Consider the following 23,932-nt stretch of genomic DNA (forward strand, 5'->3'; position numbering starts at 1 on the left):
TTCAGAACGAGAACATATCGATCTTCACGGAGGAGATGACTCCCCTCTTCCGCCACGCCAACCCCGACATGTCTGAAGAAAATAAAGTTTGGATCTTGATGCGGGATGTCAAATAGCAACTATTCGCCGGATTGATACGCAACCCGCCCAAGACTCGTTCAAATTGTTTCGTAGGCGACAACAATCGGTCCACTGACAACAATCGGGCCATTTCTTGAAATGCGCGGAGGCGCGCATTTCAAGAAGCTTGAAATGCGCGCCAGGATATACAACCGCCATGCGCTCACAAAGTACGCCGAAGCGCAAGCGCTAGGCACCGATGACCTGCGAGAGACGATCAGAGCGGTCGTACGGGAACAGCTGCAGAAGTTCTGCTCAAGGTCGCAGCCATAGGTGGCCTCGATCGCTGATATACTTAAAGAAGAAATTCAGCGGTCACTGGATGTGCCAGAAGTTCCAGCATCGCCTCAACCACAGCCGGAAGCGATGACCTACGCCGCCATCAAGGTAACCCCCCCCCCGCCCACGCTCGCGCCTGGGCCCCGTAACGCCGCAGTTCCGTCGTCCACCGCCGCCGCCGCCAGCACGCCCACCAGTAGCCCAGCGCAGCTCCCAGAGGGAGCTGGACGTTTGGCGCGCCCCCGACCACCGCCCGCTCTGCTATCACTGCGGGGAAGCCGCCATGTCAACCGCCGATGCCCATACCGTGAGGTGGGCCTACAAGGGTTCGCCGTTAACGCGCCGCGTCCAGTGCGAGGTGAACGGCCGCGCGACATCGCCGACTACCTCGCCGGAGCCCAGTGGCAACCACATGACCCTCACGCTCGCCGTCACCAGACCGCTACATTTCGCCGCATCGCCGTCAGTACACCGGTCCCACCTGAAGCCGATCTCAAAGCCCTTACCCGGGAAACTAAAAGCAGTAACCGATGGAGGTGCGGTTGCTTTACGACGCAATGCCGAACATCCTCTGCCACCGACGACGACGATTCGCGGATCATCACGCCGAGGTAACAGCACGCCGCCTGGCAAGAGCCTTGACAACATTTCGCCGCCCTAAAGAAGACAAGCCGACGCAGCCGTGATCCGACGCCACGACTTAACCGCAAAGCCAGACGACTGTCTACCTACCTAGACGTGCTAATCAATGGCCATAACGTCACCACTCTCGTCCAAACTGTAGCCGACTATTCCGTTTCCAGTGGCCCGTTCGCCGCCACGAAGGTGAAGACGGCCTGGTAAGCACCTGATGTCCAGACAGCGGGAGGACACCTAATAACGCCGGCTGGAGTCTGCACAGCGCGAGTCACGGATAACAACCGCACTTACCCGGAGAGCTTTGTAATCCTGCAGCCCTGCTCCAGGGATGTCATCCTAGACATGGACTCTCTAAACCAACATGGTGCCGTCATCGACTTAAGGTCCAATGCACAAAGGGATACCACCGAATACAAACATCAGTTACCATGCCTTGAATGTGCTAGAAGAACAAGTCACCATTCCACCTCGCTCCAGCGTAATGATTTCCGTCGGTACCGAAGTGCCTGCAAATATGGAAGGCGTCATCGAGGGCGGTCATCAGTTAGTGCTCTACCGTGAAATTTGCGTCGCTAGAGGCATAGCTGAGCTACGTGAAGGGAAAGCAAGAGTGATGCTCACAAAATTCAGCCACGAATACAAGCACTTAACAAAGGTGCCACGGTTGCCTACATCGATGAAATAGTACAAGTAAGCAGAGATGTCGCCTTCACGGATTCTAGCGCACCTGCAACGACGACTGTAATACCTGAACCAGCTTTCGACGTCCATCAGAACCTTCCGAGGCAGAAGAAAGAACAGCTAAAAGCCCTGCCCCTGCAATAGAAGGACTGCTTCTCGTCGTCGTCAAAAATTCGACAAACCCATGTCCCCAAGCACCGCATCATAACCGACGAATATGTCCGCCCACTCCGTCAGAGCCCATACCGAGTTTCGGCCTGCGAACGCGAGTCCATAAAGCAACAAGTCGACGAAATGCTACGCGACGACATCATTCAGCCGTCCAACTGTCCGTGAACGTCCACCGTGGTGTTAAGAAGAAGGATGGAACCCTACGTTTCTGCATCGATTATCGTCGCATCAACGAAATCACGAAGAAGGACGTATACCTTCTCCCACGGATAGACGACGCTTTGAATCGACTCTACAACGCAAAGTATTTTTCGTCAATGGACCTCAAAACCGGCTACTGGCAAATCGAAGTAGAAGAGAGGCACCGGGAGAAGACTGCTTTTATAACCCCAGACGGACTGTTCGAGTTCAAGGGCATGCTGTTTGGTCTTTGCACGGCACCTGCGACTTTCCACCGCGCCATGGATACAGTACTGGCAGGCATGAAGTGGCAGACTTGCCTCGTCTACTTGGATGATTCGTTGTGTTTGCCTCAAGCTTCGAAGAACACAACCGGCACCTTGAAACAGTTCTTCAAGCAAGCAAGACCTCCGGACTCACGTTGAAGCCAGAAAAGTGTCGCTTCGCATACGAGGAGCTCTTGTTTTCGGACTTTTCACGGATCGTTGAGCCACTGCAGGACGTACCTCCCGAAGGACGACGTCGTGTTCAAGTGGGAGACGCCGCAAGTCGAAGCATTTGAAGAACTGAAGCGACGCCTGTAATCGCCGCCAATACTTGCGCATTTCGACGGAAACGTCGAAACCGAAGCCAAACCAGCGCAAGCAGCGTATACGACTCGGCGCCGTGCTTGTGCAGAGAACTGACGGACTAGAAAGAGTTCTAAGTTACGCTAGCCAGTCGCTGTCGAAGGCGGAAAAAATTATTCCACAACAAAAAGGAGTGCATGCCTCGCCATCATCTGAGCTACATCAGAGTTTCGCCCTGCTCTATGGCAGGCCCTTCAACGTTGTGAGCGACCACCACACCTTGGCTAGCTAACGTGAAGGATCCTTCAGGTCGCCTCTCACGATGGAGTTTGAGACTTCAGGCATTCGACCTCACCGTCGTTTACAAGTCCAGGCGAAAGCACTCTGACGCCGAGTGCTTGTCTCGTGCCCCCGTCGAACTCCCGCCACAGATCGACCAGGATGACGACACTTTCTTGGGACCCATATGTGCCGACAAATTCGCCGAACAACCAGCGGACCCGTAACTAAGGAGCCTTGTAGACTACCTGGAAGGCAAGACCGTCGTTGTGCCGAAGGTGTTCAGGCGAGGATTGGCGTCGTTTTTCTTGCAAGACGACATTCTCCTAAAGAAGAATTTCTCACCACTCCGAGCCAACTACCTCCTCGTGGTACCCTCAGTATTGCGTCCAGAGGTTCTGCAAGCTCTCCATGACGACCAAACGGCTGGAAACCTTGGTATTTCCCGCACGCTCGCGAAGATTCAAGAAAAATACTGCTGACCTCGCCTCACTGCCGACGTCGCCCATTACGTAAAAACATGCCGAGACTGTCAGCGACGCAAAACACCGCCAACAAGACCAGCCGGACTTCTACAGCCGATCGAACCATCTCGCCGACCGTTCCAGCAGATTCGGGCGGACTTACTGGGGCGTTTCCCGGCGTCAACGTCCGGGAATAAATGGATCATCGTAGCTGCGGAATACGTCACCCGCTACGCCCAAACAAAAGCTTCGCCCAAAGGCAGTGCCGCCGAGGTAGCCAGATTCTTCGTTGAGGACATCCTCCTGCGTCACGGTGCCTCAGAAGTCCTCATCACCGACAGAGGTACGGCCTTTACGGCAGATCTAACACAAGCCATCTTGCTATACAGCCAGACAACATACATCACACCGACAACACTAAGCAGGATCAATCCTGACTTTCCTACTACATGCCCACACTGCGGCCATGAATACAACAACTTCGAACACATTCTCTGGCTGTGCCCTGCCAACGCGGGCACGGACTTTCCTGACCAGTCCTCCTGGGACTCAGCGCTCAGAAGTACAGAGCTCATCACTCAGCTCAAGGCTGTCCAGAGGGCCCGGGCCGTCGCCGAAGGACTCTGTCTACCGGCCCCGACCTGGGTGGAGCCACCGGATCGATTGGTGGGGCCTCCGGCCCCGCTTTAATTTTTCTCCTCTAGACCTCAATAAAGTTCGTACTCACTCACTCACAGCCAGACAAGCCATCGCCGGACCACCGCCTACCACCCACAGACAAATGGCCTCATTGAGCGCCTAAATAAGACCATCGCCGACATGCTGGCAATGTACGTCGACGTCGAACACAAGACGTGGGATGCCATCTTTCCGTACGTGGCCTTCGCATACAACACGGCCGTGCAAGAAACGACGCATATGACGCCGTTCAACCTCGTCTACGGAAGGAACCTGGCAATGAAGCTTGACGCCATGTTACCGGACGTCACCGACGAAGAAGGTCGACAGCTCGCCCGCCTGCGCATCAAAACCAGCAGGGGATCGATAGCCGACACTACAATCTTCGACGACGCTATAGTATACGTCGAGAACCAGCCCGGCGACTGCGTTTGGGTCTGGACTCCGATAAGCCGACGAGGACTTTGCGAGAAACTGTTACGACGCTATTGCGGACCATATAAGATAATCCGACGTATTGGCGCACTGGACTATGAGGTCGTGCCAGACAGCATTTCTCAAGCACAGCGGCGCCGTGCACGACCTGAAATCATCCACGTGGTGCGTCTTAGGCCTTTCTATGCCCGCTGACGAACTTAGGGACTTTGTTGCGTTGTTGTTTCTTCTTTATTACGCGTAGTTTTGTTTTCGCTTTCGTGTTTGTAGCATCGGGACGATATTTTTTTTCGGGGAGGGTATTGACCCGTGTAGTTCTTTTTCTTTCACCGGTGACCGCTTTTAACCGGCTAACAAATGTTAAACGTTAACGCTCGGAGCAGGATGCCCCTGCATGTATCGCAAGCTTCTCGAACGTTATCGATGCATCTATCCGTTGTCACCGACGCTTATGTAATCTGATTGTATGAGCGACGCGTATTGTCTAATAATTTATAGAAGACACGCGGGCACCATAAAGTCTCTATATCAGAAAAGTACCGCCATCCTTTGATAAACGCCGCTTCTCTCTCTCCTGTATCTCCGATTGGACGATGATAGCGCGCGCTTTTCACTTTTTTATATTTTCTTTTTTTCCGCCTCAGAGCCATGTTGAAAGTCCTCTGCGCAGCCGCAGTCGCCGGCACCGGCGGCGGCGCGCGCCCGGCCTGAAAGCTTCAACAAGGTATATGTAAACTGGTAGCAAAGCTTCCATAGAAGCCCATACGTTCAAAACATGGCGGTTCTTCAGCAGCTCATGGGGCTTAGCGCCATCTGTATGTAGTGGGAACACTTGCGGCGGAACAAAAATAAAGCGGATGCGACGCAATGTCCGGTACAATAGTGACGTCATACTGTTGGCACTGGCGCGAAAATTGACCTCAAAATAGTTTTCCTAGGCCTGCCGCAACCAAGGAATCGCGCCGATTGCCAACCGGCGCAAGTGCTTGGTGAGTCCGCACCTTGAGTCCGCTTCAAGTCAATGTCAGCTTTCTATCTCTAATGACTAAATTAATATAGACTCATGACTAGACTGGTGTTTAGGTATACTGCCGTTTAATTCGCCTTGGTTTTACTAGGAGATTTCATCCTTAGCCTGAGCAGCGTACCTAATATTTATAGCGCTGTTTCTGTTTCGCAGATACGCAGGTGTCTTAAGGTGTGCATTGCTTGTGTGGCTTGTGGGCTTAAATTCTAAGAAGCAAAAATAACGCGTATTCATGCGCAAGATTATGACATTTCAATTTTATTCACTGAACTTCATAACACAATTTGCATACACTGTACAGTCAGCACTGACTGTGGCAATAAGTAGAAAAAGTGCGTCTACACTACGTACATCACGCGCTGATAAATTAGACTTGCCCATAACATATAGCAACATGCACAATCAACGTCTCATTTAACAACTGCTTCAAAAGAAGAGAAAATGCCTCGAAAAATAACCGAAATATACACACACCAGGGTCCATGTCTCAAAAAAAAAGCTACCGAAAAATTGACCTAAAAATAAAAAAAAATCGACCTAAAATCGACCTAAAAATCGAAAAGGTAATTTATCCTTTTAAAATTTTTGATCGGCAGGTATACAGGTTAGAATGAGTTCAATTGACATCCAGTATGGACATTATTTCTGTTAGTATGGTGAATTTTACAGGGTTTCAAAACAATACACTGTGTTTTCAACACCTTAAAATCATTACTCAATATTCTGCCTTTGTTTCAGCATCGCAGGAAAAGAAGCACGCGAACGCGCCAGCACATATTTGCCTATCTATTGTTATGCATACAGTTTATTCTAAATTTCATCTAAAGATGTAATAAAAAATGACAAGAAGGCTTGTACACGCCAATAATTAAGGCGGAAGAACAAGAGTCCCGACGAAATAAGCAGCCGAGTCGTTGCTATTAGCAAGTTGCGCCGTTTTTTGCCTGATTACTGACACTTATATGCCTTTATAAAAAAAGAGGGCGACAGAATGGCCGACACTTAGTCAGTCGCCAGTCAGTCAATCAATCATCAAATGAAACATGCCCTGATGGGAATCTAAAATAAGGAGCGTGTACCAGAAAAAGACTATATTCTGCAGAGAGAGGTGTATAGACTCACTCCCGTAGTAGTTTTGATATCCGCCGGCTTCCATAGAGAAAATCCAAAAGTGCTTTGCAAAAAAGTTATAACAACATCAAATGCACAATGACCCGAGTGAACTGGAAATCGTGTTTGATAATGTAGCAGCCGGAGGTTTTACTCCTCACTTAGTCCACCGATGCTAAGTGGCGGTCAGGGCACTAGCACTATGACAACATCACGTTACGCCTTGCCACTAGTCTATAAACCGAGGCTGAGTTGAAATTTGTAACCTAAATAAAGACCATGGTAAAATGGGAAGGCAGGACAGAAACGACGAGGAAGGAACTGCCATGTATACCTCCTTTACTACTGGGGAACTCCACTTACACATTAATTAAAATTTCTTTTTCACAAGAGAAGATCGCTACTGGTGCATCTGCGAATATTTATTGCAAGCAGTACCGCCGAAACAGTGCAAGCCTTACTGCGCCCAAATGCTACAAAAGAATGCTACCTGGCGAGCTATAATTGCATGAGGCCACGAAGTCAGCGCTAAGAAGGATAATCCAGGATAAGAAAGAAGAAAAAAGCTGTGTCGCTCTACTTCACCACCGTGAAGGGCCACCTCCACAAACCATAGGATATGGATGTTGACATTAAAGGGATTAATTTTTATCTTTTAGAAAAAGCATGGAAAGTGTACACAGTTCACTGCTCATAATATAGTGCCAGATATGGCGTTCTCCCATTTTACGCCTTCGAATTATGTACCAAACATTTAAAAAAAATAAGTTTGCCTTCTTTGTGAGGAGACTCACCACCTTGCTCACCGCCTGGAATATACCCTGAGAAATCTCAACTGTTTAGCCTTTGCACTTGTTGCTTAGCTTGACGCTTCGTTTGTGCCACATTGAAATTCAACATTTCTTTTTCGTGCAAACCAATGCAACCCGATTCGGGCAAAGAGACAAAACAAGGCATTATAATTGTCCTCTTCACAAACGGTGAGTGTCTTTTCAACCTTCTCATGAAGACGCGTACACAACGTATGTCCTACTCTCTCCATGGAGAAAAGGCTACCGATGGCTTCCTGAAAAACATTTTCGCAGCCTTCAACAAAAGACACGAATGTAGGGGAAGGAACTGATAGACTTCCAAAGTCAGATTCCGCAGTACCTTTTACGCTCAAATATAGTAGCACTTGGTTGGCCTCACTAAATGACGCACATTCTACCTTCAGGCTACATTTCTGGGTTGTTCCGACGCATGAATGGGACCGCAAAAATTTCGCCGCTAACCAGCCGGCAAGATACACTAGGTTATTTTGCTGTATGTCCGAAAGTTCGTCCGAGAAAGAATCATCTGTCATGCTAAGCGAGACTGTGCTTCCGATATCAAGAGCCGGAAACAGTGCCGAAATACCAACAGGAAGAGTTGCCAAGACCGTTGTCATGTCCTCGGCGCAGTTAGAGTTTTCAGACAACTTGAACAGGTTATTGATCAAAAGATGCCTGAAAGCGGCCTGAAACTGACGAGCTGTAGTGTTGGTCTTCGCACCTGATTTGGACCTTATCGTCGAAAAGCTGTCTTCAAGTGCGTCCTTGTTTAATCGCCTACCGAGAACATAAGAAAATCCATAATTCATTGTGAGATGATCATAGAGCATCAAAAGAGACCGCATGGTTAAACAAAACCCGCGTATACAAGGCGGCTGCCTCGGTCAACCCACTACTCGCATGTTTTCAAATACTGCAATGCATTCCGTCAGAAACTCTCTATGAACAGAGCCATTGCACATCTCAGATGCATAAGGTGTCTTTGACGCTCTCTGTGAACTGTTCAGGCAGTCAAACAAACGATCTATCCTTTCTACAAATCGTGCAGTATGAATTGCTTCAGCGGGCAGCTGCTGAAAAGTGACCAAGTTGTACCTTGCAGCAGCACAGTGGTTGCTGAAAACGTGTGCAGCCAATTTTACAGACATCTTTGATGCAAAGGTTAGGTTAAAATGTCTGTCGTTCAGCCTTGCTATCGAACGAATCTCATGCGTGCGGTCCTTTTCATACGCCTGCCTAATGTAACTGCTCTTCACAAGGTGATCAGCTATTCTGAAATCATAATTAAATAGCATGTTTCGGAGGCATTTAAGTAAGTGCGGAGCATCGAAAAGAAAAAAGAGCCCCCTTCCGTCTGTGTCTGTATACGGCTCTTCGGTGGTGACTAGGCTTGCAAAAAGGGACATGTTCTGGCTTCCCTGGTCACAGACTACCGCTACTGGTTGCAAGCCAGCGTCCACAAGGGACTTGCAGCATTGCAAAAGCAGTTCTTTCAAAATGCTTGCGGTTGTTCCTCGATAGGCAAAAAAATAACCAAGAGGTTGTTTCCATGACGTTCGGACACCTTTTGCCATGAAGACAAGAGCCTTCTTGCAGAGGCTATTGCCTTGAAAACCGTTATATTCTTCCAGACCTTCAAACCTGTCATGCGAGGGGTTGTATGAAAGTTCTTTTTTAATGTGCATTTCATCGAAAACAATGCAATAGGCTATGTCACGCATGGAAAAGGTAGCCGCTCGTCTATTTATAAGGTCGAAGATTTCCGGGAAAAATCCAACCCTTAGTGGCACACGCTGAAGCCATAACTGCAAGGATCGCACTGATGGCAGCCTCAGAAGTCGCCTGCAATACATATAACCCATCGGACTATGAAAGTAGACCCTAAGGCAAAGGATTTGTTCTGGCTTGACCATCGGCGACCGAACCGGCTCACATTCTTCATCCTCAGCTGAGCCTCCAGGAGTGCAGCAACAGGTGGAGACACGTGTAAGCGGACGCTCCGGACGATTTCTTCAATCGTTAAAGCTTGACGCTTCCTCAGCAGTCTTCTTTGCAGCCTCCGGTTAAAATCCCGCTGTTTCCGCAGTTTTTTTTTTAACTCCTTGGTTTTTCTTCGAGCCTCGGACTCACTGGTACAGGGCGCTGTGGGTGTGGAAAGATGTGGGTTTTTCACAAAGATTGATTCATAGATATTCAATCTATATTAGTAACCGTTAAGATGAGCATGTGATATTGGCTATTTTTTACATAGTTCTGAGCTTTGAGGCAAATACTTAATCTATCCTAAAGAGACGATGCAAAACGCAAGGCACATGCAGTTTCTGATATGCTACTATGAGCAATTGCCCTGTGGAAAAAGGAACAGCTGGCGGCAATTACAGTGGGCTTGTCTTACACCTCCGTCAAAAAGAACCTTAGACTGTTATACTTCAGCTTTTCGTGCATACGAACGTCAATGCAGAGCAAACAGATAAGGTGAGTTACATGAAAAATATATATTTTAATAACTCCATCAGAAGACAAATCGTGATGAATGTCAACGTCCGAGATGGAAGGAAGACGATTGGGAGACCTGCTTTATGTGGTAGTTCTCTCTGCCAGATCACGCTTCTCGCCAGTACGCACGCATGACCAGATTGTATTTAACTTTTTACGAGGGCTATTTGTGTAACGCTAAGGAATGCTGATTACTGCAGCCCCGGCTGACTTTTACATCGTTGAATGAACTTGTGCGAATGTTTCTGCGTATTTGAGGACAGAGGGCCCGCTTGGCAAGTCATTCTTGGCACGTAAGCAGACCTGTCTGCTGCACACTTCATGTTGTATGAATCAGTGCTCAGCGCAGTGAGACCAAATAAAAGTTATTGTTTGAAAATTGAGAAATATTTAACAAAGCAGTGAAACATGACCTTATTTTAATGCCCGCCCTCTGTAGCAAGCACAAAAAGCATAACAGAAATATCTTTTCTGTTTTTACATGTTTAGCCATACATAAATCTGCGAAAGAATTGTTTTTCTGGATGAGTTTCAATTGCTTTCATATCTTTAGCTACTTCATGTTCAGCGCTATAGATGTTTTCAGCATTTTTGTAATGCTTTACCAGTATAATAATTAAGGGAGCTCAAGACAAACAGCCGATAGCAGGCAACCGCATCAACAGATGTCTTGTAATCTTAACTGGGTGCTGTCATTCGTAAGAAAATTTCCACTTTTGTTTTTAGCTTACACTTTTGTAAAATTTAAAGGGCGCGTTGGCGCCCTATATGATTTTACACGATGTAAATGTACTTACATTTGCGGAAAGCCTCAACAGCTGTGCCTGTAACGGAGCATTTTCGAAAAGTCTGTGCAACCGACGGAACCTGGGGAGCCGCGTCACCACTGGCCTCTTGTGCAGGAACGGCCCCCTCCAACTGCATGTAATCCTGTTGTTCTGCGGAGGAGGGAGAAAATATGGGGCATTTTAGCTTGTCCAAACTGGTGAGATAGCAAAAGAGAAAAGAAGTGACGAGAGTGGCGCAGAGACCACATTCCGCCAGGAGTTACCAGCGACTTCCTGCGGAGGTGCTGCGCCTCTAAGTGAAGAACAGATGTACGTGTGATCACAGTGGACCCTTACTGTGCTCCACCCTGCAATTTTTGGGTGGAACTTATTGTCGGGGAACAGTGGTGTCTTCGCTCCTTATATGTGTCCTTAACATAAAGAGGCAAGGTTACCCTCTACACGAGAGAACTCCTTCACCGAGGCGCTGCCTTCAGCAAGCCGGTAGGATGTTGGCTCAAGAACCGATGGCACCTGGGGAGCGGCGTTACCACTGCCCTCTTGTGCAGGAACAGCCTCCTCCAATTGCATGTAGCCACGGTGTGCTGCGAATGAGGGACATAATATGGTGCATTTCAGTGTGTCAAACACGCAGCAAAAAAATGAAAGGAAAAAAAGGAAGAAAGAAGTGATGAGAGTGGCACAGAGAGCACATTGCGCCAGGAATTACGTGGGACTTCCTGCGGAGAGGCTGCACGTCCAAGTGGAGGACAGGCGTACGTGTGATCACAGTGGTGCCTTACTGTGCTCCACCCTGCAGTTTTTTTCGGGTACTAAGAGAACAGTCGTGTCTTCGCTACTTATATGTGTCCTTAACATAAATAGGCAAGGAATTACCTCCTACACTAGGTGATTTCTTCACGGTGGTTGGTTGGCAGCCCATTGGCGAGACATTATCTGAGATGAACGAGCTCACGTGGCCTGACAAGTTGGACTCTGCAAACGTAATGTGGACAATTTATTTATGCCATATGCAACTACGTGTAAAGTTAAAATGAAAGTCACCTTCAATTTGGAAGGCTGGAGATGATTCTGACCAACGTCACCACACCTGTCGTCATGGGTGTCAGATCCGGTGCCTGCCATAAAGGTGTAGTAAATATACGTTAATTTTATACCAAGGAATGTATTCGATCAATTCTGTCGATGTATTCCCCTTGTTTTAATAAAGATAAGCACTGTTTTACGAACGACTATAGTACAGTCATGCCTATTGTCGCACGAAAGACGGCTTGGCGATTTGCTTACTCATAACAGGAGATATTGTAGGCTCTGCGTCGTGAAGAAGTAAACCGGGCCGCAGGAATGCTGATTCATGAAAGTGCAGCGAGCACACTACTCTCGACCATAGTTGTCCCGGCGTCTTATCTAGTAGGCATGGGTTCCTACAAAATTTCACCCAGGATAAATGCCTGCAAATTCAAAGTAGCATGTAGCATTATTTAGGCCAATGTCCTGGCGAATAAGGAAGAAAAAAAAAGAGAAAACTAGATCAACGCAAAGCAGGGTGATGACAGCAAATGAAGAACACATGGCAGGAAAGATGTGGCTGTAGCACAAAGTGAAAGCATGAAGTACGGCATGTGAGAGATTAGGGCCGCGATTTTGTAGCGAGGCATTATTACTTATTGTACTCTAGTCTTATCATCCACCGCTCAGTCTGTTACGGCTAATCCCGTTGATAACGCGAGCGGACTGTCGCTCCGACCACTGACAAAGCGCGATAAGCGCAAAAAGGCATTATTACATGAAAGGCATCGCTACAAAATACCGGCCTAGTTGTGCATCTAAGCACAGTAATAACGATTTGGAGCGTTGTTTTTATATAGAACTAAAGCGATGCGAATTTTAATTGACTGAAGCACAATATTTATGCTATTTGAATAGGCGGTGAAGCGCTGGGGAAGTTGACACCAAAAGCTCCTAGCCTAAACTACGGCAGCAACGTAGCGCTAATTGTAAAGTAACAGACGTTTCACACAGATTTTTCAAAGCACCACGGCATCCCTCCACACAACCCTACAGGAAGGCATTAATAGTAATAGAGTTTTGCCTCACCTTGTGGAATAGAGAGGAAGCCGGTGTAGTGAAACGCCAGCCGTACGGCTGTTGCTGTTGCATCCTTGCACGGCACATCGTTTCCACGGGTACCGAGGAAAACGTTCGGCGTGAACTGTTGGTCGCATCGTCCCGTAGGACGCCGAGCCCGTTGGATACAGTGTTCAGCACTTTCACCCACGATGAAACGCACCTCGCAACACCACGCTCAGCAAAAAGTAAATTGGCGCCACAATAATTCAGAGAACGCATGCAGGAGCGAAACACCAAAGCATGCGAGGAGGCGTGTCGTAGCAGACGAACTTTACGAGCTCGCCTTTCCGTGCAATACAAGGGTTGCATGGTATGATTACGACATGCGCCCCTTCTTCAGAGGGCGCTGAGAAAAAGGTATAAAAAAAGCACTATCATAATTTCTTCATTGCGCCTAATCAAAATTGATTGGGACATAAATGTCGTTTGAACAGTATAAAAAATTGCTTCGCCCTTCACAAAAAATGATTTTTTTATCACTGTTTCTTCCCTCCTCCCCTAGTCGCGCTTCAATCGCAACTCCCATAACTCCCCTTGTTGATGTCGCTGGCAATAGGTTCTGAACCGCTTTTCGCCCGAAGCTTCACGACCTATGTGAATTGGCCTTGGCTTCAACCTGGACTTTCTAGGTGCGCCACCGTCGACTTGGCTTTCGCAAGCCAAAAGTAAAGAAAAAAACAAGGGCTTTAGGAGAGGAGGCGGCGGAGGAAAGAGTAGATGGCGGTACTTTTCTTATATAGGGAATTTAGGGCACCAGGGTTTACTCTGGAACCGTCGATGACTCATGTATAAAAGCCGACGCGTTTCGCCGCTGATCATATTTCTACGATCGCCGACTGTGTTCGCCGCTATCGTTGTGCTTCGAGTGCAACTTGCTTTTGTGGGCGTCGGTTCGCCCAGTAAAGTCAGTTTCGTCGTTCACAGTTTTGCGATTGTTTTCTTCACCATCACTACCACGTGACAATATCGCTTGGGAGGGGAGGTGATGTGAAGGTAAAGATGCATGAGCTGGCCTCACAACAAATCCAGTTCCTAGCTTTCGAGTAAGCAAAGGTTGCGCTTCGACCCACCTGTACCGTGTTGCTGCTTGACGGTGCGATTTCAGAACGAAGTTTCAGAACGAAGTATTTCGAGCGGGTCGTGTGTGAACGGGGAGACTTTATTGGCGCAGACCAAGCGGACCTGGTGATTGACGAACACGAGGTGGAGCGGTCGGCCTATCTGGAGGACCGGCAGCTGCTGTACCTGCAGTGCGCAATGGAGGAGCACTGCGTCTCTGCTTCCGCCTATGCGCTCAAGGCAGACCCCGGTGAGATACCAGTGGTTGATATCTTTGGGTGTTTCGAGAAATTTACTCAACACGATGATACCTTTCGAAGTTGCCTGGTCCCGCTGTGCCTTGGTACAACCAGGGTTGAATCGAAACGCATGTCATTGTCCACTTTCGAAAAACGCATCGCATCTCTTCACAAAACTTCTCATTGACTTGTTCATTTACCAATGGTTGTTGTGGAGAATTCTCGTAAATAAGAGAAGCAACGTTTTTGATCAAAGACACCGAAAGCAATTGCAAACGCAAACATCAAAAAAACGGTGTTTACCTTGCGCTCGCCGAATCCAGCGCCTTTAAATGTCACAACCTTTGTCGATAGCAACGCTGCACCTAAATATAAGTACAGTTGCATACAGTTCTGAAGAGAAAGCTTAGTAGCGCGTAGAATGAATGCTCCATTGAGGAGAAGGTACTGAAACTGACCGGGACATTGCGAATCAGCAATATTCCAAGAAAACAAGGGAATTGACGACATAGTCTTCTAAAGAACGGCGAGGTAAATAACCAGGAAGCCAGCATGCTGTGCGAACACATTCGTGCTACTTTAGACGATATCTCGTAGCGACATGCAGGCTCATAAATGAGGTAACACTGCAGTTCATCACGTGATCACATCTCATTTAAACTGCCTTAAGCGTATCCAAGGGTGTTTTTTAGACCATGCAGAATTTCAGAAAAATCAGCTATGGCAGATAGCTTCATTCCAGTCATTGAGCTGTATTACTCAACGAGGCGGCCATTGCTTGTACAAGAAATCGAAATGCCTATTCGGTGAATTAACAAACATTCACCGAATAACTGTTCATTTATTTATTTTACGGCACATATTGCAATTTACGAATTGTAGCCGTGAGTTCGCAAGATGTGTCCACTTGGAACAATTCCTTAGGATGACACCACTTTCGAGATGTTCATTCCCAAAGCGTTAGACGAAATACATGGGCGTTCCAGTTATTTTTGTGCTACATTTTTGTACTACATATGGGGCAGAAACTTGGAGGTTAACAAAGAAGCTCGAGAACAAGTTAAGGACCGCACAAAGAGCGATGGAACGAAAAATCTTAGGACTAACGTTAAGAGAGAGGAAGAGAGCGGTGTGGATCAGAGAACAAACGGGGATAGCCGATATTCTAGTTGACATTAAGCGGAAGAAATGGAGCTGGGCAGGCCATGTAATGCGTAGGATGGATAACCGGTGGACCATTAGGGTAACAGAATGGATACCAAGAGAAGGGAAGCGCAGTCGAGGTTGGCAGAAAACCAGATGGGATGATGAAGTTAGGAAATTTGCAGGCGCAAGTTGGAATACGCTAGCGCAAGACAGGGGTAATTGGAGATCGCAGGGAGAGGCCTTCGTCCTGTAGTGGACGTAAAAAAAAATATAGGCTGATGATGATGATGACATAAAACGGCGGTTGGCAAAAATGTAAATGGAACAATAGTGGACATTTACTGCACGTTTGACGGCCCATATCACGGCGAGATACTTAGAAGTTGTTTCAAGTGGAAATGCCTTGAAAACTTACCGGCTATCATTCGTATCATGCAATATGGGCCGTAAAGTAATTATTTGAGAAGTTAATTAGTGCATGTTTGTTACGTCGATTATGTAGTTATATTTATCGGGCAAGCAATGTCCACGGGTTCGAGTAATACATCTCAAGGACTACAATTATGCTACCTGCCAAAGGTGATTAAAAAAATTCCGTATGATCTGAAAAAAGAAAAATCTCCCCCTATACGTATACGCAATATGATCGTTCTAATTTACCACTTCGCATCGGGCAAGGCTTTATTGAAATTGAAATTCATTTAGGTTTAGGTGTCACAATTTACGCACTTAGTGGAGGGAAAAGAGTGACAATGCCTGACTAGGCCCTCTCTCCCACAAAACTATGCTTTCCACTTGAACACATGACATCAGTCCCTTTGCATTTCAAGGGCACACAAACGAACCAACTCGCAATGAAGTGCGATCTCACAACGCAGAGCGAAGGGCTCTTGGCTACGCTCACCTTTATGCTTTAAATTCGCTAACAATAGGGGGCTATGTCAAGTAGCCGAGTCATTTTCACATTCGAGCCAGTGTGCAAGTCATCATTCAAATTCGACGGTTCAATGGGCTAGATAGGCTAAATTAGCTAGTTTAGCATGTATGCACAACAGAATGCGCAAAAGAACTCCAGAGATATACAAAAGAATTACCTGCAGAAACAACCTTGGGTTGATATTTTGCAAGTGCTTTCAGGCACATTAGGATAACAGACGGGCTTCTGATTGTAATGACCAACGCGTCATTCAGCCACCAGTGTGTACCTTGTAGAGAAAGCGGAAATTTTCTTCAGTATTCAAACGGGTGTACAATCACAAGACACGACATGCTTTACTCGGTAGAAAAGCGCCACAGTTTCCCACTACGACGAGAGAAGTGCAGCGAATTTCGGCGACGAACTTATCCTGTAACTTCTCTCTTTATCGTCAGGTAGAAAATTCACGCATTCACTTTTGAAGACAAGGTCTTTTTGGCGAGTTCATATCAATTTGAGGTTCGTGGAATCTGGGTACCCCATGACTTTCGCCTCGTAAATTAGATGGTTTGAGGCCTTCTAGGGCACGTAGGGCAACAAAAGAGGCGTAAAACTGAAGCTTGGAACCAAAAAGACACACAAAGTTATCGAGCTATGTAAGGAGGGGTAATCAGGCGTAAATTAAGGAAAAATGGAGACATGAAGCCCAGATGCGCTGGTTCAGACTGCCTACGCCTAAATCCCGAAACGTAAGTGTGTCTTTACTCACGTAAAAATTGGGGCCGAACCCGCAGATTGTGCAGTCTGAAAATGTGGACCAATCCCCAAGAAGTGCGGTTTAAGAATAACGAAAGTAAAGTAAAAAGTTAAGTAAAGGGCTCTATACAAAAGTAAGCTGGTACTAAAGCAAAACGTATGTCAAGTTAAGGCGACTCAGCAGCGGTTGACATCAAAGGAAGAAAGACACGGTCTACTGAGGGAGCTGCTCCTCCCCCCCCCCCGCCCAAATAACAAACATGGAAACACTTGGAAGAACAAACCACACGGTACACTAATGCGTCTCGGAAGACCTTGTCTTCAATGTCAACCGCTGGTGATTTGCCTTTTTTATAAGAGAATTATAGCTATGCGACGCACCTAAAGCGCCAAACGTGGCCATGTGCTGGCTTGCACGAGAGAAATTCGTAAAGGTGTTTTATTTCGCCTTTTATAGCATGCGTCGCTGGCCTGATGGTTAGACTCAGGTTGGCCATAAAGAGTCAGAAACATACAAATGGCAAGGTGTGCAGAAGAGCCAAAGAGAGCAATGGCTTAAAAATAACAATTGATCTATTGCGACACTTGATCACGCCAATAACTTGAACTAGTACTGGGAGCATACGTAGGAAAACGTGAAAATGCGCTACATGAAATACAACCTTTATCTATGTGCCGTTGCTTTATCAAATTGCAGGTGATGTGTCCCCAAATAACTGCTTGCAGTAGCGCTGTGGCGCCTCATTCGAAACGAGTAAATGCAATCAATAGTCGGTTGTAGTCTTCCCCAAACTCTTTTTCTCTGGACCACCTTTCCTATATACTGTTGCCACCTGACGAAAGTTAATAACTGTTTCAGCTATTGTGTTCGAAACAAATGTGCAGCCATTAAGCTTAACTTACCTCACATGTTGCTTTATTACGAACGTGCTTATAGCATATTAGACTGGTCGTTCCAGAATACTCTCCGTTCTGCGCAAAAGCGGTCTTATAATGCAGCTACAATGATTGTAAACTTTTCTTTTCAAGGCCAGCGGTAAACTTCCGGTCATAATTTCGTAATGCCAGCCGTGTGTTTCCGGATACATTTTATTTTTATGGAAATTTCTTTCTCATTATAGGGTCCCCTGTAAGTAAGTGGCCTATATAAATGTAGTCTTGCACAGATTCCAGAAGCTGACAGTCAATCACAAATTTTCAGTCACAATAATTGCATTCTACCGGTTCTAACATATATGGAGATTAACAACTTGGAGGTCAGCAGGGACGCTTGAGAAGAAGACCGAAAAATGTTAAGCATGACGTTAAAATGCAAGAAGACAGTGGTGTGGATTAGAGAGCCAACGAGGGCACCCGATATTCTAGTTGGAATTATGAGGAAGAAATGGAGCGGGGTGCGCCATATTATGGACAGGGCAAATGTGCCACTGGTCTATTAGTCACAGAATGGGTACCAAGAGAGCGTAAGAACACTCGAGGACAGCTGAGATTTCGGTGGAGTAATGAAATTAGAAAAAATTCTGGCATGAAATAGGGTTTCCTGGCTCACGACAGCAGTAATTGAAGATCGCTGGGAGAGGCCTTCGTTCTGCTGTGGACATAAATAAATGGTGATAAATAAGGTGATGTAAATATAATGAAAGATGCCGTTAATCATTGCTGCGAGCATAAGCGAGCACCAGTGGCAATAATGAAGCTGCACTGTAAAAGACAGTTTACAACATTTGCGGCCGTTTCTCGTCCACAAACAGTAATCGTCATCTAGCTGTCTTGCGTTTGCATTCCTGAACGTTGCGCGCCCAGTACTTCCAGATCACGAACGGCATTCGCGTTTTAAGCGTGACATAACATTCTTGAGAGAAAAATATCCAGATGAGAATTTTCACGAAAAGAAACGAAAGCAAGACAGATGACGATTGTTGTTTGGGGACAAAATACGTCCCGAAGGGTGGAAACTCTTTTTACAGTGCAGTTTATCATCTATCAGACCCTCTTATTCACGTAACGCAGCTTTAACAGAAGCTTTCAACACTGATATAGAACATTCCAATACTGTCACTCTGTCTCCTCACCATGTTCTATTTAGCTACAGAGCAAATGGCAACGCTTCATCCGAGCGTTGTTATCCTACGTGGCCGTGTCTTCAAACCACCGTCCCGATGCAGGTTGGCTGTACGAGAGTCGGCGCCTGCTTCGCTTCACGGCGCGCGTGGCGAACGTGGGCAACGCTGAGTTCATGCCCTTCCTGCCGAAGCACGCCTGGGTCTGGCACTCCTGCCACATGTGAGCTGCGCTTTACCTATACTCTGTGTCCCATCCCCATCGTCTTCGGTGAGCATCACTGATGCAACCCTGTGCTGAGCGCGTGGGATGCACCATTCACGTCATGGTAGGCTGGCGATCATGATAAAAGCCCGGAAGAAATGCTTAAATGGGTGTTCTGGCGCTTCACTCTTATTTTATTTTGGCATTGGCCTCCATTTGTTGGGTTAACTTTATTTCTTTTTTTCATTTACAGATGAGTATATTCAAAATTATTATGTTTGGGCTAGCCAAGTGGCAAGTTCTCCAGAGTAGCTATGATGGTATACTGTATACGTGATTCCTGCATAGCGTTTCGTATTTACTCGGCGGTACAATGAATGATCATGGCAATACACAACCCGCCGATGTGGCTTAGGGGCTATGGCACTGCGCTGTTCCCGGCTACAGCAGCCGTATTTATATGGGGGTGAAATGCGAAAACGCTCGTGCACTCTGATTAAGGTGCACAATAAGGAAACCAAGGTGGTCATTATTATTCCCGAGTTTCCCACTATGGCGCACCTCATATTCAGATCGTGCTTTTGGCACGTAAAACCCCAGAATTTCATTTATTTTTATAGCAATACACATACTGTTCAAGTTTGCGGACTCTCGTCTGCGATTAGAAGTGGTATATAGGTTCAGGATCAAAACACTTGTCCCGGTGACCGGTGTTTGGCCACTAATTTGTCTTCAGTACTTTTCGTCAGTACAAGTCCGTTTTCACCAGTACAACGCGTCGATGGAAGGTTAGCCACTGAAGCCAGCTGCTGTGCAAGTATCACGCAAGGAACCATGGCCTGCAGCACTAAAACCAATAAAGACCCAAGTGGTCACGGAGGAAGCGAGGTTGCCCCAGGTTGGCGCCTGAGAATTTTGTTGAAACGCCTAGATAGCGTATCAGGCCCCATGGAAAGGACACTAATAGCGGACATGAACGCAGGTGAAATTGGTAGATGGCCTTTCTTAAACGTCCTTGCAGCATTTGTTCAGTGAAGAAGTCATTAGGTGGGAGAATCGCGATCCGACGAGCAACTTTGTTTTTCTCAATCTGTCTCTCTCGGCGCCGACGGCACCAGTGACATCATTGCCACGACGTTCGTGCGAGATTGTGCGACTTTAGCCTTTAAGCAGTAAACTAAACAGCTGGAAAACCAGGACCCGCCCACCCAAAAAGAATCATTATAATAATAGCTAACTGTTTCAGGAACGCGACAGGAGCGTCCGTACCTATATTTCAGCTTTCGTGTTGCCGTTATGTTTCCCTAGCCTATTCCCCCTCTGACCTATAGAAAAATGCGACAATTATTGCGTTTGTTTTTGCGCACTTTTTAGAAAAATCTATAAGTGAACACTGCCTTATTCTTCTTTCGTGTCTGTTCATGATGCGGTTGGCTTAATGGATTAAGAAAAATGCATTATCAGAGTGAAGGAAACTGTTATTAAAAGTATCACGGCAAGAATACACGAAGCAGTGCTGAGCCTGCATGCATGTGGTCTGGCACGTGCCTCAGGACACCAAAATCTGTTCATACACGGGAGGTATTTTTTCGCATACGTACGCTTAGTTACCAGGATGGTGTGCGCTGTGTTGTTTTCGGTTTCAATCTTATTAGAGAAAGAAACAACTTGAAGAAAAAAGAAAGTAAAAAAGGAAGATCTTCTTCTTTCTGGGGTTTCACGCGCCAAAACCAGTTCTGATTATGAGGCATGCCGTATTGGACGGCATACGAGTTTTAGCCGTCTCCTCACTATACACGGAACATCGCTACCATTGAATTACGTCCCTGCAGCATGGCCTTCGTTACCACTGTGGTCTCTCCATTAACCTCGAATATGCCTCACCATTCCAGGCGTGAATAAGAAGGCGCAAATGCCGTCAGCAGCATTGAAGCAGGCAGCATTATTGCTACTACATGAGGTCCACAGTGACCGCTTACATGTTTACACAGATGGGTCGGTCATGCACTCCAGTTCAGCAGCTGCAGTATTTGTCCCAGCAAAATCTACAGTAATAAAATTCCGGACATAGCACTTGACATCGACGACGGCTGTCGAACTTACAGCTCTGTGTGCAGCAATGAAATTTATCGAACAGGAACCGCCCCAGAAATGGTCTATCTTCTGCGATTCCAAGGCTGCCCTCCAGAGTCTGCTCTCTGCACTACGCCGTGGACCCCACGAACGACTTGTCGCGGACACACGCGAAATTTACCATCAGGCAGTTGACAAAGGACATGACATTTTCTTTCAATGGCTGCCAAGTCACTGTGGTATCTTTGGAAACGAGCAAGCGGACGCAGCCGCTCGATCCTCACATACCAGTACCGATTGCGTCGCTATCCCTATGTCCAGAACAGACGCAGCAAGAAAGCTCCATGCGCTTGCTCGCGAGCTTACGTTAGCCCACTGGAATTCAACGGTCTTTAAAAACCAGCGCCTATGTTCCCTGGATCCTAATCTGAAGTTCCGCCTTCCACATGGCTTACCATGACGGGAGGTAACTCTCATTTGTCGCCTTAGGCTTGGAGTGGCGTTCACCAACGCGTACTCCTACCTGATGGGAATGGCCACAAGTCCAGATTGTGAAACTTGCCGGTGCAAAGAGACGATAGCACATCTTCTGTGTGATTGTCGTCGTTTTAGTGCACAAAGGAAAGTCCTCAGAACCACGCTCGACAAGATAGACAGCCGTCCCCTTATGGAAGCCAGAATTCTTGGTCCCTGGTCCCAACCGACGTCGGAACGAACTGCTTTAAAAGCGCTAGTACGCTGTTTGAAAGAAACAGCACTTCATGAAAAACTATAGAATTGTGCGGACAGATGTGTTTTTTGTTCTTTTTTGTTTTCTTTTTAATCTTCTCTTGTTTTCTAATCTTTTCTGCCCTTACCCCATCCCCCCGTGCAGAGTAGCCAACCGGACACTTAACTTGGTTAACCTCTCTGCCTTTGGCCTCTTATTTTCCTTCCTTCCTTCCTTCCTTGGAGGGCTCCGGATTAAATTTGATCACCCGGTGTTCTTTAACGTGCACTACAACGCAAGCGTACGGGCGTTTATGCATTTCGCCTCCATCCAAATCTGGTCGCCACTCCAGGGATTCAATCCCGCGTCCTCGTGAAAAAAGGAAGAACGTGCATTCTTCTTCTTCTTTCTGAGGTTTTACGTGCCCAAGATTATGAGGCACGCCGTAGTGGAGGGCTCCGGATTAATTTTGACCACCTGGGGTTCTTTAACGTGGAGCGTGCGTGCAACAGTGTATGTACTACACGCTCTCTGTAGGGCTATTCGTTGGTAAGCAAGGTATGCCAGAAACGTCCCCAGTTAGCAAACCGTCCGCAAGTCTACATCTTTAGAGTTCGATTTAACTCCTTTCTTTATTTGCGCATTTGCTTCACGAACTCACGAGTGTCGCAGAAAGCGCATGCAGAGCAATGTGAACGCTAGTGGATCGATGGAACAGCGTGTTGCTGCGCACTTGCAAGCCTGTGGCCGACATCGCCTTTGATCTCCGCTGTGCCTGCGACGTGGTATACCAGATTATCCCAACAAAATATTGGCCACTCTCTCAGCGTCCAGTAAAGTACTATCCGCACAAGTCGCAAGGTGGCCATGACGAAGTTGGTAAAATTCATTTAATTATGGGGTCTTACGTGGCAAACCAAAGATTTCATTATGATGCATGCCACAGTACGTGAAAGACTCCGAGTTAATTCTGACCACCTGTGGTTTTTTTCATCATCATCATCAGCCTATTTTTATGTCCACTGCAGGACGACGGCCTCTCCCTGCGACCTCCAATTACCCCTGTCTTGCGCTAGCTGATTCTAATTTGCGCCTACAAATTTCCTAACGTCATCACCCCACATAGTTTTCTGCCGTCCTCGACTGCGTTTCCCTTCTCTTGGCATCCATTCTGTAACTCTAATGGTACACCGGTTATCTACCCGACGCAATACATCACCTGCACATCTCCATTTTTTTCTCATAATGTCACATAGAATATCGGCTATCCCCGTTTGCTCTCGGATCCACACCACTCTCTTCCTGTCTCTTAACATTACGCCTAACATTTTTTGTTCCATCGCTCTTTGTGCGGTCTTTAACTTGCTCTCGATCTTCTTTGCTAAACTTTAGGTTTTTGCCCCATACGTTAGCACCGGTAGAATGCAATGAGTGTACACTTTTTTTCAACGACAGTGGTAAGCTCCCAGTCAGGATTTGGCAATGCCTACCGTAAGCACTCCAACCCACTTTTGTTCTTCTGTAAACATCCTTCTCATGATCATGGCCTCGTGTGATTAATTGACCTAGATAAATGTACTTCTTTACAGACTTCTAGAGACTGACTGGCAATCCTGAATTCTTGTTTCCTTGACAGGCTATTGATCATTATCTTTGTCTTCTGCATAATAATCCTCAACCGCACTCTTGCACTTTCTCGGTTAAGGTCCTCAATCATTTGTTGCAATTCATCCCCAGTCTTGCTGATCAGGACTATGTCATCTGCAAACCAAAGTTTGCCGAGATATTTGTCGTTGATGCCCACTCCTAAGCCTTCCCAGTCTAATAGCATGAACACTTCTAAGCATGCAGTGAATAGCGTGGGAGAGATTGTGTCTGCTTGCCTAACCCCTTTCTCGATAGGTAACTTTC

General features: G+C 46.9%; 1 protein-coding gene and 1 pseudogene across 1 annotated transcript in view; one reads left to right on the forward strand and one right to left on the reverse strand.

The window, feature by feature from the left end:
• The window catches only part of LOC119437318 (lysyl oxidase homolog 3), a 54,727-nt gene that overhangs the window by 8,410 nt on the left and 22,385 nt on the right, over positions 1-23,932 (forward strand). Inside the window, exons 5-6 of the mRNA XM_037704372.2 lie at positions 14,030-14,167; positions 19,140-19,257. Coding sequence (XP_037560300.1) covers positions 14,030-14,167; positions 19,140-19,257 — 256 coding nt within the window. The remainder of the gene's footprint in view (positions 1-14,029; positions 14,168-19,139; positions 19,258-23,932) is intronic.
• Positions 7,464-8,739, reverse strand: LOC119437319 (uncharacterized; annotated as a pseudogene).

This window comes from Dermacentor silvarum, chromosome 1, assembly GCF_013339745.2.
Source record: "Dermacentor silvarum isolate Dsil-2018 chromosome 1, BIME_Dsil_1.4, whole genome shotgun sequence".
In the NCBI taxonomy this organism is placed as follows: Eukaryota; Metazoa; Arthropoda; class Arachnida; order Ixodida; family Ixodidae; genus Dermacentor; species Dermacentor silvarum.